Raw genomic sequence first — 15,211 nt, 5'->3', positions numbered from 1 at the left:
TAGCTTGACATGCCATTATAGTACTGTCATCAAACTTCTGACTTTTTATTTGAACAGAGGCTGTATGCACCTGAGTACGCTTGCAAAACGTTTTGAATTGTTTCTTTTCCCCATCGCTGAAGCATGTGCCTGTACTCTCAATAAGCAAGTGATATTTCACAGTAAATATTTCTCGATGCTGGTGATAGATGAAAGAAAGTATTAAAACCTGGCCAGTTAGTCTAGGTAGTTGTCTTAATAGATTGTAGTCTTTTAAGCTGCAGTTTGCACTCTGTTGTAGAGGCACAGTTCTTGGCTTATACCTTGCTGTGTTTAAAGGGGGAATTTCTTACGGGAGAACTTTTAAACTATAGTAGGTTTAACGTGAATTGTAAAGCCATTTACTTTGCACCTGTTTCTTCATAACTTATTTCCAAAGGTAGTTGTATTTAAATGAAGGCTTTGCTTCATGACAGCTCATCTAGTTTTCTTTGTTGTAAAAAGTAAAACACTTTTGAGATCAGTTCATTCCCCAAAGTTAGCAGTGATGCAATGAGCACAAGACTTTGTCACTTCAGGATAAAAATGAGGAAGAAACAATTTGGCTGAGAGGTGGGAAGTCCTTATCAGCAATAATAGCACAGGCAGCCTGGGAGAATACTTGTATCAGGGTTGCTCCAGTATGGAAGTCTCCCCCTTTAAATACTATTTTTTTTAATACTGGGTTACGAGTTTGATAATCTTTCTATAGACTGGTGGATTTACTTCTTTAATATCCCTTGAAGCAGATGCTGGTTCTTCAGCTCAGCCCAAGGAGACCTCCTATCCATATGTTGGGGTCAGTCCCAAAAAGGACAAAAACCACACTGGGAACAGTCAGTGTTCCAAAGTCCTTACTTTCTACCAAAAAAATCCCTTATCCACCAACAAACCACCTTGCCTTAACCTTTATTTTAAAATGAAAATAAAGTTGAAACCTTTTGTTTTAAATGCACGAATACCTCTTCCCTTTCTGAATCCACTTTTTTGGAAGACTCCTTTAAACTTTCTAACCAAACCCAGCGTTGTGATTTAAAAGCAATTTCCTTCAACACAGACTGGCTTCTTCAGGAGTTTTCTGCACTGCAGAGATGTGTGAGAGAGGGTTTTTTTCCAGAGTGGGTGAAGGGAAGTGAAGGATAACATTGATTTCAAAGAAGGAAAATATTTTACTGTATCTGCAGCTCCTTTATGAGACAATTTGCACTTTTAAAAACTGCTTTTTAACACTAATATTTTAACCCTTTCCAAATATGCATGGAACATGGTTTGTCCGGCACACTTACCCAGTGTGGATGAATTACGCTCTGTTGAACAGATTTGATACTGTATCATGTTGAACTGTTGGTGAAAGATGTGCATTGATCAGTGGATCCCACCCTTGAATAGTGGCTAAATCTTCACTGAAGCAGACTTAATCCCTTGTAGAGCTTTTGAAAAGATAACGTAAAGATTGTCTTTGGATGGGAAGACAAAGGTGTTAGTGACTTTGGTTGTTGACACTTCTGATATTTTCTAGAATAAGTAGTTGAGATGCAAATAACTGATGCTAACTTTTCTTATACTGGCAACCTAAGAAAAGATCTAGTGAGTTTGGTTTACTGTTAAGTTAAACCAAAAACTGGTTCAAGGTAAGTGTCATTAGAAGAATATAGATATAAACTAGCAATGGCAGGGGAAGGAGTGTTTGCCGTATTTTTGTTTTTAAGGGTTAACTTTGCACCAGTGTGCCTTCCCTTCCTGTTGGGGGTGCTTGGGACCTCATAATTTCAAGTGACATCCTTTAGTGTCACTAGTTTTTTTTTCCTCCCCCTTACAAACACTTGAGAGAAATAACAGGGTAGTAGGATTCAGCTTTTCTTTCTTCCCTGTTTAGGTTGTGGTGAAATCTGCTACGTTTTCCAGTAGATTTTGCACACAGACTTTGTTCTGAATAAGTCAAAACACAATCCATCCAGTTGTGATTTCTTAATTGGAGGAAAAGAACATCTGCTGTTTGCATTATTACTACCAAAAAGGCAATCCAGCTAAATGTCCAGGAAAATGCAGATGTACTCTTTCCTCCACTGTTTCTGGAAGCTAAGGTGGATATTGCCCAGCTTGACCAGAGGGTTTGTTCAGGAAGGTATCTAGATTTGATGACAGGGCCTTTTTGTGGTACTGTTGAAGTAAAATTAAGTGTGATTCTAGGCAAACTGGCTTATAATGCCCATTGGTCTTCATACGTGAACAGGATCCAAACAGCGTTTAACCTGATAGAAAAAACAGCCCTCGCTTCTGGATTTGGTCCCTGTCCACATGATGCAATCAGACTGTTGGAAATACGGTATCACCATAACAAAGCTGAAACAGTTCAATGGAAATGAAAACATGGTTTAGATGTACATAGGTGCATGGGTAGGGCTGGGCTTTGCGTTTATGCCCTTTAACATGTAGCTGTCTATATATGCACTTGGGCTTTCCATTTGCTGCAGCTTCAGAGCAATAAAATGTATCTCCCCTGAACTGTACCTAGCCAGCCGCCCATGGCTTTATTTATAAACTGCGGTTTTGGTTGGGTAGGAAAGGTGAGAGTGTCACTGTGCAACATCCACTGCCTTCCAAAAACCACGATTCAATTGAAAAGGGTGCTCAAAATTTTGTTATACACATTTCCTTTGTGTAAATAAATGTTTACAATTTTATATTAAAGATTTGAATAAGAGTTAGATCTTCTGACTGTATATTTTTTACTTTTTATAGATTTTAAAACTATAATTCTTTATATATGTGTTTGGGGGGGTATTATGGTAAGTTTTATGCTTGTAAATGGAGAACAGTTGAATTTGATGCTAACCTTTATGAATTTTTGTCATTGAAATGTATAAAGAGTCCATTAATCCCCTTATTCTTTTACTACAATTACTGGTGCACACCAAAAAGAAATCCTTCACTTCTGTTTTATCATTATAAAATAAATATTTTGCTAGTGTATTAAACATACATGGTGTGACTTTATACGTTTGTGTGACCTGAGTGGAGTTCAACATTTGTGTTCCTAGTGAGATGGTTCCCTTCATCCCAACACATGGTGTCGGTCAGCCTGTTGCTAAGGCTCAAGTTCTTCTTCTGCCTCTTACCAATTCTTATGGTTTCAGAACGTTCATTTAAGCAAGCCCTTAGAACACTTTACTTTGAAAACAAGGCTTTATGCTACACCCACTGCTTCTGGACTTTTTTTTTAATGCGGTTTTAAGGCCTTAAGTGAGGAAATAGGACTGCGGAGGTTGTTGTTACTAGTGAAAAAGATGTTAACAACTACTCAAGGCCTAATATGTGCAAAAATGTAGAGTTCCAAAAATACGGTCAGATTCCCTCAAAATAACAGGCCTTAGAGGTTCAAATAAGTTTCCCTGAGACTTGCAAAAAGGCAAAGATTTTGTACATTTGACATGGGCAGATTGCACAAAAAAACCAAGCTGAGAAATGAGGAACGTGTACCGCAAGCAGGAGTTAATGTTTCTGCGCAAGGAACAAAATATTGGCAGCAAGTTGCGTGAAGGTTTTGGCTTAAAGCTGGTAAGGTCCCTAAGCCACTGCATAGAGCTGGTGGGTTGAAGAAGTTGTGAAAATAATGGCCAAATAGGTGTTTCAGACCCTGCTGGATTGTTGAGCCTCTTAAGATGGACACCTACGTGTACTTTGGATAGAAGAGAAGTAAAGCGATGGTCCGTGGCTCCATCAGCGCCCAGAGGAGCCTAGCTTTAGTGGTGTGTGTTTGGATGTTAGTATGTTCTTGTTAACAAGTTATTACTTGATGAATTACTCTGAATCAAACATTTCAACACAGTTCTCTTAGCGAATCATGCCATTTGCAGCAGACCCAAGAATTTGGTTATTTATGTAGTATTTCCTGTTTGTGAAGTGCACCTTTTAACTGATGGTATCTAGTCTTAACTTCTAACCTAACATCTCAGATCTCTCCAACCACAGATTTAGCAGTAGTGATAAAGAAGAATTTGCAAAGTGTTTGCATTTCTTGCTAAGGCTGTATTTATTTTACATGTTACTGTAATTTCAAGCGTCGCCCCATGTAATAAGAATTTAATCGTCTTCAAACACTGAAGGATCATTCTCCAAGCATTGAGGTTGGTGTCTTATTATATAGCTATTGTGTTTAAGGCCCCACCTCAGAGCCTTCAGATTTTCTCACAAAGTGCATCCTGACTTATCTGAGTATATTTGAATGTATTCCTACTCTACAAGGTTTTGAGTGGTGTTTGGGGGGGAGCAGGGGACCTGTAACTTCAGAAGCTTATAAAGAACTAAATGTACTAATAAATAATGACGCCAGGATGAGCTGCCTCTAGCCTGTGGGGAACTGTGAAGTTGTTACTTTAACTTTTGCTTTATTGTCCCATTCAAAGTGCTTCATTGTATTTAATATTGAGTAAAACAGAAATTTCCCAAACTGTCCCCTGTTGAAGTGACGATTTTAAGGAGTTGGTGGCAGCTTGTCATCAACTTCTGCTCAGAAACCGATTTTTTTTTTTCCTTGATGTTAGTGTTTTTCCTGAGGCTGATACAAGTCTATAATGGAAGTGTTTTCTAAAGCCTGAATTGCTTGTTGAAATGGTGTAAGCAGAAGTAGACTCCTGATGACATTTCCCCTCTGACTTTTATGCTAGACACCCCAGATGAAATCTTGGGTCACCAATAGGTTCTTTTAAGGTTAATTGTTTTATTTCTATTTCAATCTGGGTCTGCCAGCAGCCTGGAGGGTTGAAAGTCATGTCATATGAGTGTTTTGCAGAGAAGGGGAGCGGTTTTGCTATTCTACATGCAGGTTTTACAAAAAACGTACAATTGTGTGTTTGAATTAAGTGTTCCATAAGCTGTCACGATGGGGCTTTGGGATGACAAAGATCTAAACCAGAAGGATGAACTTGCTGTGTCCCAGTTGAGAGAGACCGTAGGTCTGGTCACTTCATGTTGGTGGTGTGCACAAATTCTGTATTGAGGTTTTGTGTGTGATTGTGCGGAGAGAAATGCCATAGCTCAACCATATCCTGCCCCCTCTCTTCATCAAAATTAAGGGAAAACCTTAGCTGATAATGATATGAGCAGAATGATACCTTTTTTCCCTGCTTTTTGGTTTTAAAATCTTTAAAGTGAGTAGTCTCTTCTCCATATCCTGCGTTGTGGAGCAACTTTATAACGTTTTGAACTGATGCATATTTTGCTTTTGTGGACTGGGGAGAAAAGTTATTTGGGGCTAAAATACTGCTGTTTTTCAAACTTTACATTTCACAGTTATAATTCTGATGTCAGTAAAACATTTCTGAGGGTGCCTGCGTTTCTACATCCTATGCTGCCATCCGTTCTGAATTGAGAACGTTTATTTTGTACGTTAGCCAGGAAAAGGTTTGTACTACACAATTTTAAAAACACCAGAAAACTACAAAAAGTGACTGAGTGCTAGAGAAGGACCATACTCCTATTTGGTAAACTTACAGTATTAATTAATAGGATAAAATAACTGAATGTTCTTTAAAAATTCAGAATCCAGTAACAGAATTAAGTTATTCCAGATGAAGTCCAGAAAATATTTCATGAGGTCAACTCCACTACTTGGAATAAGAGCAGAAGGTCAAGTCATTACTTTGTAAATGCTTGTTAATAATTTTTACAACCTCGCACATAATTTAGATGCTTTAGAGCTGATGAAAAGTAGCAATAAAAGGGCTGGAAGAATTCCCATCATCTTTCGGTTGCCAGCAATATGTAATTCAATCATGGTACAAAAACCTGTAAATATAATCGCAGGGATTTCACAGTTTGCACCTGCAAAACTTGCGCTGCTGGGCAGTTCAGCAGAAGGCACTCGAGTAGCCACTTTCTGATGGCTGGCTGCTTTGGAAAACGGCGCAGCGCGGGGAGAGTTAATGTGTGGTGGAGGAAGCGCGTGTCGCTGCAGAGCGGCGAGAAGGCGGTGTTGTAGGGCAGTGGTGGGAGAGGGGAGCGGAGAGCAGCTGTACTCATCGCACCTGGAAAGGGTTTTGGTCCACAGCCAGCAACATGAGAAATCAGGTAGACCTGCTGGCCACTGTCACAGTTCTGGGAGTCCTGGAGCAAGGTAAATGTCCTTTATATAATGCTAGGTAGCATTAAGCTGATTATATGAAACTTTGTGGAACTTGGTTCCTGTATTTTGCTTGGAGTCTCTTGTGGAATGAAAGTTGCTGTTTTCCAACGTGGTAAGATGACACAAAGGTTTGGCCATTTATGGTGGAAGTGTCGTGCCTGAGCACGTTCGTTCTTTAATAGGGACTAAAACGATGCGCAAGCCTCAAAGCCAGCATCCTAGAAGGGTATGAAATATAAGTTTTACTTTTAAACTTAAAACAATTTCAACAATAGAATGTCTTTAAAATATTTGCTGTGATTGAATTTTGGCAGGTAATTTGTAAGTTAGTGGCTGGCGATAGCCAAAACAAAGGCAGGTTAATAAATATGCTGATGAAGAGATCAGTATATAGAAGTACATCGTATGTATATAGAAAAGAGTGCGGTGTACACATGTATTTCTGTGACTGGTATCGCTACGTGTTCAATTCATATAGCTTAGCTGCGTGGAGCGGATGGCAAGATGAGTTGACAGCACGCAGACAGTAATTTGGAAACTAATGCTGCAAGCCCTTCTGGGTCAGAAATAGATGCAGACATCTTCAGAGAAACTCGGCAACTTCGCGTAATTTAAATAGATGTGTTTGGTTTAGACCATTTAGAAAGAAGCAGTGTTGCCAAGCTCCACCTCGTGTGTTTTGTTGTGGGTCCTTTGGGCAAAGGCTTCTCCCCCTTGGGCTTCAGGAGGGTCACGGAAGGGGACGCTGCCCCTGCCTGGGGTGGGGACGGAGCCCCCGTTTTATTAAAACCTTCACATTTCTATGAGAGAAGGTTTGTTTGTGGGGGTGTTTTGTTACTGAATTAATTCACTGTGGAGCTATCGCACCTCTTTGCTTACAAATGGCTGTGAATCTCTGAGCAGCCTGAGGTACCTTCAGCCATCAGATGATAAATCTCTTAATATAAGCGTTATTTGAAACACAGATATGCTACTTGAATAATAGAGTTAAAGATTTCTGAATTATCAGTAGTTTCCCTCAAACAATTTACAAAGAACTATCAGCAGCTACAAATGGAAGATACTTTTGTCTTGCACATTTTTTATTATTAAGCTAAGTGGGGAGGGAGGGAGCATTTAATGCATGAAGAGAGACGTGAGGAAAACTTGAAACTGAGTTATGGAAATGTCGCTAAGCCCTTTCCCTTTGGAAACCCTCAGTAGCAAATCCCTAGATAGCAGATTTGTCTCAAATATTACTGCTTTATGAGAACTTCCAAGTGTTTTTTAAAGGTTGCACCCTTAGGCGTTTTAATTTCATGCTATGCAAACTATACATCGGTGTGAAGCCAGCAGATAAATAGCAAGCATTGGCACCCTCTTATCTACGTTAGATCGGACAAATAGTTGCGTTTTATGGTCTCTGCATGGGAAGCCAAGGAGCAATTACAAAATACTACATTTCCTTTCGCTCTACTAGTAAGAAATATCTGTTAATGTCACTTTGCTTCAGAGCTGCGCAGTAGCTTTTCTTGCACGTTTTGAAAGGACGTTCTGTACGTGAGTTACGGATCTGAGCTTCATTCTGAGGCAGAGCACTGAAACACCGACGTGCGCTATACGTACAAATACTCTTCCATCGCATCCTGATGTAGGAGACATAATTTAATGGCTGACCTTAGTACAGGGGTAGTTGATTTTTATTTTTATTTTCTTAATTTTCTGGGAGCCCACAGCTTCCACATTCTTTTGAGTAACTTTCCCCTTTCTAATTTAGTTATGCTCAGTTTAGCAAAGCTCTGAGCTTAGTGCTCTGTAGGCATGTGCCCCTGCCCTGTGTTGAAGGCTGTACCTGAGGGCAGAACAATGCTACCACAGTTGTTTGGGGTTTTTTTAGTTTTGTTTCTTCCCCATTCCCTTTTTTTTATGGCTTCAAAGGAAATAAAGCCTATGCAGTGCCGCTGTCTGTCGGTCCCCACAGAGCTGGTTGGCCAGGTTCACTCAAATGTGGCAGATATTGGCTATGATTTGGTTTGACAAATTTGTGGACATAATCAAATAGAGAATGAAGGTTTGGCTGGTACTTTTACCAAGGAATAAAGTGCAGAGAGAGCTCAGCCCCTGTGAGCCATGTGGGAATCCACAGAGGAATTCAACCTTGAGACATGAATCACAAAAAAAAAAAATAGTTTTAAAGGCTCTGTGGAGTAGATTGATCTTTTTTCCCTAGAAGTCCATGCTGAGAAGGCTTATGCAGTGTGGTTTTTTCCAACACCTCATTCTGCAAATGGCATTTGGAGGGTGATTCTTCATCCTCAACGCTTCACCCGTACACCCGGTTTGGAGGACAGCTAGCCACCCTCCAAAAGGCTCTCGCTGCTCTTGCGTGGTTGTTTCATACGTTATCCATCCCTAAGCGTAAGGGGTCTGTTGAAGGACTTGTCTGAATATTCGCCCCGGTATACAAGCAAGATGTTAAGCATAGAGTTGATGGAGAGGTTGGGTCTGAAATTATTCTTACCATGTCCATCAGTCACAAGGATGCTACGTTAGGAAGGGTGCAGATGGGATGAAGACACTATGCAGTAGCCTTAGCTCAGTCCATTTGTTGAGAGGTGGCTGGGATGAGACTCTCAGAGCATTAAATAGTTGCTGTTGTGGGTTAACCCAGCAGGTAGCTGAAAGAACCACACAGCCGTTCGCTCCCCCTGCGAATGCCAGTGGGACGGGGGAGAGAATTGGGGGGGGGAAAGGTAGAAATCCTGGGTTGAGATAAAGACAGTTTCATGGGACAGGAAAATAAAAACAATTATAGTAATGATGAACGAATATACAAAACAAGCGATGCACAGCACAACTGCTCGACACCCGCTGACCGATGCCCGGTTAGTTCCCGAGCCGCGGTGCCTCCCCGGCCCATTCCCCCGGTTTATATACAGAGTGTGACGTCATATGGTGCGGCATATCCCTTGGGCCCCTTTGGGTCAGCTGTCCTGGCTGTGCCCCCTCCCAGCTCCCCGTGCACCCCCAGTCCCCTCGCTGGCAGCCCAGCGCACGGGACGATGGAAAGCCCTTGGCCGCTCAGCAGCAACTAAAAACATCAGTGTGTTACCAACATTATTCTCATCCTAAATCCAGAACACAGCACAACAGCAGCTATTGGGAAGAAAATTAACTCTAGCCCAGCCAAAGCCAGGGCAGTTGCGTAGGAGAGATGTGTTTATCTGACGTGAAGGTAACGGGACGGGTCACGCTGCCGTCATCTTTTTCCGCGGGCTCTGCCAGCCGCCGCTGCGTCGCCGGGTGTGCGTTGCTGCAGACCCAGCCGCCTTCCCAGAGGGGATGCTCCTGCGTCCCGCCGCATCTCGCAGGCAGGACGGTATCCTCACCCTCGACCGTAATCGGGGTGCTTCGGGCGGGGAAGGGCAAACCTGGTCCTCCCCATCTTTCCCCCCCAGCACCTCTTGTTTAGAAGTGGGTCACTGCACGCGGTGGTTAAGACACTAGAACACGCGGATGTTTTCTTAAATGAATGTCTGTGTGTTTAAGTGGATAACATGTTGTGTAACACACAGGTCACACAGAATCAGATTATTTACATTTCTAATTCCCTTTTCTTCTATATATGTTCTAATGCTTTTCTGCAGGCATGCATAGATCTGTCTTGTCTTTAATCTTGCAACATCTGTCCCTCCTTTCCTTCTCTCTCCCGCTGTTCTGCTTTTATCTTCTTTGTTAGAGTAAGACAGTCCACAAGGCAGTCCTTGCAGCCTGGCTCCTTGTCTCTCTGTTCAACATTCTGGAAATGTTGCTACATTAAAACCTTGCTAATCCAAGTGACTCACTTAGCAGCAGGCTGCCGCAGCCACCGAAGTAATTGTTTTTATAATGTAGTCTTTTATATGAAAAAAAATCTTCTTTTTCCATAAAGGCAACAGCACAGTAGTGCACCTAAAAGATAAATCCTTGCAACATCAGCAATCACCTGTGGGAGTAAGAACTTTCCTCAAATAGTGAAACAGCCCGAACCTTCATGTTAACAAGTTTTCACCGTTAAGAAGTGACTTTCCGTGTCCCTTACAAATGTTCAAGGGAGCGATGTAGCAGACACAGAGTTAGTTCCTGGGTCCGGACTTGGCCCAGGCAGCCGCTGGCAGCGCGTCTGCTCCTTGAGCTGCTCAAGCCTTGGGGCTACCCCGCAGGAACGAAGCGGAAGAAATAATCACCCCCTTCCCCGTTTCCTTGCCGTGCCTCGGTTACAGGCGTCTCTAACTGGCTTGTGCTTCGCAGTTCGGATGCCGCTCGGTGACGCGGTGCCACCCTTGTACAAAAGCTTTGCGCCCGCTGGGTGTAGCGGGAGGTGTTAAACGTTATTCCCATCAGACTGGCTGAGGGGGTACTGATACTCCGAATACAGAGTGCAAGATTGAAGAAAAAAAAAAAAAATCATAATTCTGTGGTGGGATGTGGACTCTGCAAGGTTTCCGTGTGCGTTGCTGGCCTTCCTGGGCGGGTTTGATCTGTCGAGGAGCAGCACCACGGGCTCTGCTGCTGCACGCTGGGCGTGAGACTATGCAAAGCACCAGCCAGCACGTCAGCTCCGCGGTACACGTGCTCTGCTAGGATAACCAAATCTGAATTCAAAGTACCGAGCCTGAAATAAAAGGCACATTTATTCCAGGTCGTGTGTGAACAGCCCTGGACTATGGATCTAGACAATATCATCTCTTTTCCTCTAACCGCTTGCTTGATTCTAAGCTAGATAAAGCTTGGCTAAATAAAATGCTGCTGGACTGTTACCCTTCCTGTGATGTTCTCTTTTTAGCCTATTTTGCACTGCAGGTGATCTATGCCCGACGGAAGTACAAGATCTCCCCTCCCGAGACAACAGGTCACCCTGAATTTGAGCGGATCTTCAGAGCTCAGTAAGATTTTGACTTTTTTCTGGTAACTCCATCCGGATACGATTCAAGTCAAATGTCACTACCAGGGAAGGCTGAAGTCACCCTCAAGTCACCTTTTCACTTATTGCTTCTGATACTAGAATTTTTTTTTTTTAATGCTTTGCGTGCAGAAGTCTGAGTTTTGATTTGGAGCACTTTGGCTGGGTGTTTCTGTCCATCCATGATAATCCTCCTTCTGGCACCGTGACAGGCAGCCAAATTACAAATTAGTGGCTGTATGGAAGAGGTGCTGAGCACTAAAGCATTATAATCATTAAGTTTAATAGTAATGCTGGCTCCAAACTGTAAGAGTAGCTGAAGCTATATTAATAACCTAATATTTGCTTGTAAGATTTTGCTGTTGAATTGAAGCAAAGGGCTTTGCTGGCAGAACCAGCTATGAGGACATTTTAATTTTTTTCTTTTTTTAAGCCGTTTTACTGTGAAAGTCGGCATTGCGGGCCCATCCCGAGGGCTGTTGCTTTTTCCTCTGTTCCTATGGAGAGCGCAATGCTGGAGCTAAACTGGAAACGTTCACAGATCCCTTTGGCTTCCAGCAAGCACCAGATTCCGTCTTTCATCTCAGTCGTGCTGTTTCATAAGCGACTGAAAGGAATTGGCCGGAGCTGCTTCGGAGGGTAGTTTGAGCATGGCACTAAATCCTGAAAAAAGCAGCTGCATTTCCCTGCCAGCTTGCAGGAAACATTTGTGGACTGACAAAAACCCCCGCTTCGGTGCTTTTGCGATGCAGTGGAAGGCCAGCCTGCATGGGAGGCATCAGCCCTGGCTGGCTGGGCAGCTCTTGATGAGGCTTTTAATTAAATACTGGCCTGTGCGTTAACCGAGTCGTGCTGTGGGCTGTGGCGTATCGGGAAGCTCTCCGCTATGTTCTGCAGAGGAGCAGACCTCAGGGAACTTGAGTTTGAGAAGGTATTTCTTCATTGTGGGCTTTTTCCTCCCTTTATTCTTTTCCCTGTGAGAAAGAAAACAAATGGATAATTTGTTTTGATATAGTAAAATAAAAAAAAAAGAAAGTAAGAAAGTTATTGATTTATTACTCACTCGTGGAAACCTGGCAGCCTCCCCTCGCTGAGGCTCGAACTGCATTTGAAGCATAAGGTTCTTCAGACTTTTTCCAGCTCCCAATCTGGCTCCATTCCCTGAGGCTTGGTAAATTTTTGGCCAAAAGTAAGATTCAATTGCCTAGGGAATGGTAAAATGTAGGAGAAATCGAGAAACAAAACCATCATCTTTAATAGCACAGCTCCCATCATCCTTTCTTGCAGAAAATCCCTATTTTTGTCACTAAAAGAAAAAGAAAAAGGAAGGAAGAAAACCTGGCTGCAGATCTGATCACCTTCCCTTCTGCTGGATTACATCTGGGAGAAAGCTCCTTCTTGGAGCATAACTTGTGTGACACCCAAATTTGAGCTGTGCTCATCCAAGGGGAAGAGAACGCTCCGTAAACGATGTCAGGGAACCTCTACCCTTGCAGCTTCTGAACCGCAGCTGCACTGGATGTCTCTGAAGGCACTGTGTGCGGGCGGAGGACGGAGCCTGCTGAGGGTCCGGCAAAGATAAATCTCCATCGTGGCCATGGCTCGTTGTTGCAGGGTCCACATGAATGCGGGTGAGGTGAAGGCTGTGCTTTGTTTGGGTGCTTTTCTTCTCTAAAATACAGATACTGGGTGTCCTTGGTCACAGAAAAGGCCCTTTCTCTCCAGCACAGCACAGCAATGTCTCTTATCGGCGCTTTCAGTTTGCTCCAATGTGCGTTTCCAGCTCACCTCTCTGGCCTCGGTTAACCGGTCTCTGACTGACCTACGAGGATGCGGTTTTAACTCTCATCTCTGGTCGGTTTTAACTCTCCTCTCTGGTTCTCACCAGGGCGAATTGCTCAGAGTACTTCCCGATCTTCGTCTCACTCCTCTGGGTTGCTGGCATCTTCTTCCATCAAGGTAAGAGGGGTGCGGGGGGAACCCCAACCCAAACCACATGCACCACATGGTCAGCCCTGAATTGCTCAGGCAGTTGGACAAGATGATTGTTGTAGGTTCCTTCCAACTGAAATATTCTATTCTAAGCCAAAAAAAATCTCAATTTAAATCCCGTTGCAACTCAAGTACGTCCTCTCTGTACTTGTGAGACTGTTACTTGGGGAAAAGCAACGTTCGTCTTTGGCCAGATGGACCGAGGAGCACCCCAACTCCAGCCTGCATGAAGCTGCTGGTGGCAGCCACGCTGGTCTCTGGCCAGGAGGAGAGGTTTGATAGCAGCGGCAGCCCGCGCTCCTCCACCAGTGCCCAGCCGACCCCGCACGCTGCTTCCCTCGGTCAAGGTCAGGCTGGCGCGTGGTGGCCGGGGCAGCGTGGCTCTCTGCTTCCGAGACTGCTGCTTCCCGCTGCGCCGGGGAAGCTGCAAGCTGAAGCTGAGCTGCAAGACGATACTCAAATGGCTAGGTCAGAATGAGAAGCCATAACCCAAACCCTTAGTCACCCACCATCCAGCCCCTACCAAGCAGGTTTAGGGGAGTTGGCTGCTGCCGCCGGGAAGGTGCAAGGAAGGGCCATGGCAGGGAGCATTGCAAGCCCAAGTCCAGGGAAACTTCAGGGGTAGAGAGGTTCATCCTTCACAAAAAGGGAAGGAAGAAAACCCATTTAAACTCCCACAGCATTTTAAAGCCAAGTCCCTCTGTGTCTGGTTCTCATGGCTGTGCCCCCATTGAGGGGGGGGGGGGGGGGGGGGGGGGGGGGGGGGCATGGGTGACAGAGCTCCGGCAGCACCTGGGGACCCCCCGCCCCATCAGGACTCGGCTGCCCTCTCCTCCGCAGGTGTGGCCGCGGCGTGTGGGCTGCTGTACCTCTACACCCGCCTCAAGTACTTCCAGGGATACGCGCTGGCTGCGCAAGGACGGTTAGTACCCGGCTGGGGCTGCGGGCACCCCAAACCAACCCAGGGAGGCTGGTGCAGGATGTGGCCCCCGGGGCAGGTTTCCTTCCCGCGTGTGGGACTGAAGGCAGGTTTCGTCGCCTCCTTCTCCGCTCCGCCTGCCCCAAGCGCTCGTGGCCACGCCACCGCTGCCCTGGCTCAGTCTTGAAGGAGCCTGGGGGCCACCAACCCCCGCCAGCACGCGTCATGCCCGAGGTCAGCTGGCGGTGTCCAACGGTCTTTTCTCCCCACACAGGTTGGGGCCGCTGTACGCCAGCGCCCGGCTGCTCTGGCTGCTGCTGGCGCTGGCGGTGGCCGGGCTCCTGGCACACTTCCTGCTGCCCCGCTCCGCGTGGATGGCAGCGCTGGCGCGGCCCCTCCAGCTGCTCAGCACCTGGTGAGTGGGGCCAAGCCACTCTCCCAAAACCCCCTCTTCGCCCTCGGCGTGAGGTATGGTCAGAGACCGAGCATCTCCCCAGCTTACCTTTGACGGGAGGTGGATGCTGGCACTCCTCTGCTTGCAAAGCTCCCCTCTTCAGAAATAATGTCCCTTGCAGAAGGCACGTGCTGCCCAGCCTTACCCCTGCCGCTGGGCTTCACAGCCAGGTTTTGTAGCATTGTCTGCTCTAACACCTCCAACGCCTTTGGCTCTGCCTTGAGGAGCACCGGTCGACCCATACGCTGTTGTCACTCCTTACTGCTGTAATGATCTATGTTGAAGGATCACACCATGGATATACAACAAATAAATTCCTTTTCTCAGAAATCACCTGTGATTGTCAAAGGTGCTTGGGGACTGGAGGTGAGAACACCCAAAGGTTAGGGGAATGGGTTGTGTGGGAAAAGCAGCTGCAACTGAAACTAACTTGAAAGGGTGGGTAAACTTGTCTAAAACCTTATCCAAACTTTGGGGAGAAAGCCTGACTCTAGTCCAAATGCTACTGTCTGTGTTGGGCTTTGATTGGAATGATCTTGACTGGCCCCTGATGTCACTCGTCACCAACCCACCAGTAGGACTTTGTCCTCTCTCTAGATTTCAACCTCTGCTGCAAACTCAGGGTTTGCAGGTAACTAAAGCAGGCATCACCCAGGCAGCTCCTTGCTAAGTTGTATGTGGGAATAAAAAAAGTGATATATTTTCAAAGAAAGATAACTGTTCCACAAGTGTACCCTCAGGTACAAGCACCTTCCTTGCTCCCTGCCAAGGAAAGAGCTGACC

At 45.0% G+C, this 15,211-nt stretch overlaps 1 protein-coding gene across 1 annotated transcript; it reads left to right on the top strand.

The window, feature by feature from the left end:
* Positions 1-6,075: 6,075 nt before the first annotated feature.
* LTC4S (leukotriene C4 synthase) lies at positions 6,076-14,393 on the top strand (the record flags this gene model as incomplete). The annotated part of the gene is made up of 5 exons (XM_082006190.1): positions 6,076-6,133; positions 10,947-11,046; positions 12,952-13,022; positions 13,896-13,977; positions 14,249-14,393. The coding sequence occupies 5 exons, from the start codon at positions 6,076-6,078 to the stop codon at positions 14,391-14,393; spliced, it is 456 nt and encodes a 151-aa protein (XP_081862316.1).
* Between the last annotated feature and the right edge of the window lie 818 nt (positions 14,394-15,211).

The sequence above is a fragment of the Phaethon aethereus genome, assembly GCF_964289735.1.
Source record: "Phaethon aethereus genome assembly, chromosome: 14".
In the NCBI taxonomy this organism is placed as follows: Eukaryota; Metazoa; Chordata; class Aves; order Phaethontiformes; family Phaethontidae; genus Phaethon; species Phaethon aethereus.
The sequence above is the reverse complement of the archived record's forward strand: the minus strand, read 5'-3'. Positions and strand labels throughout refer to the sequence as shown.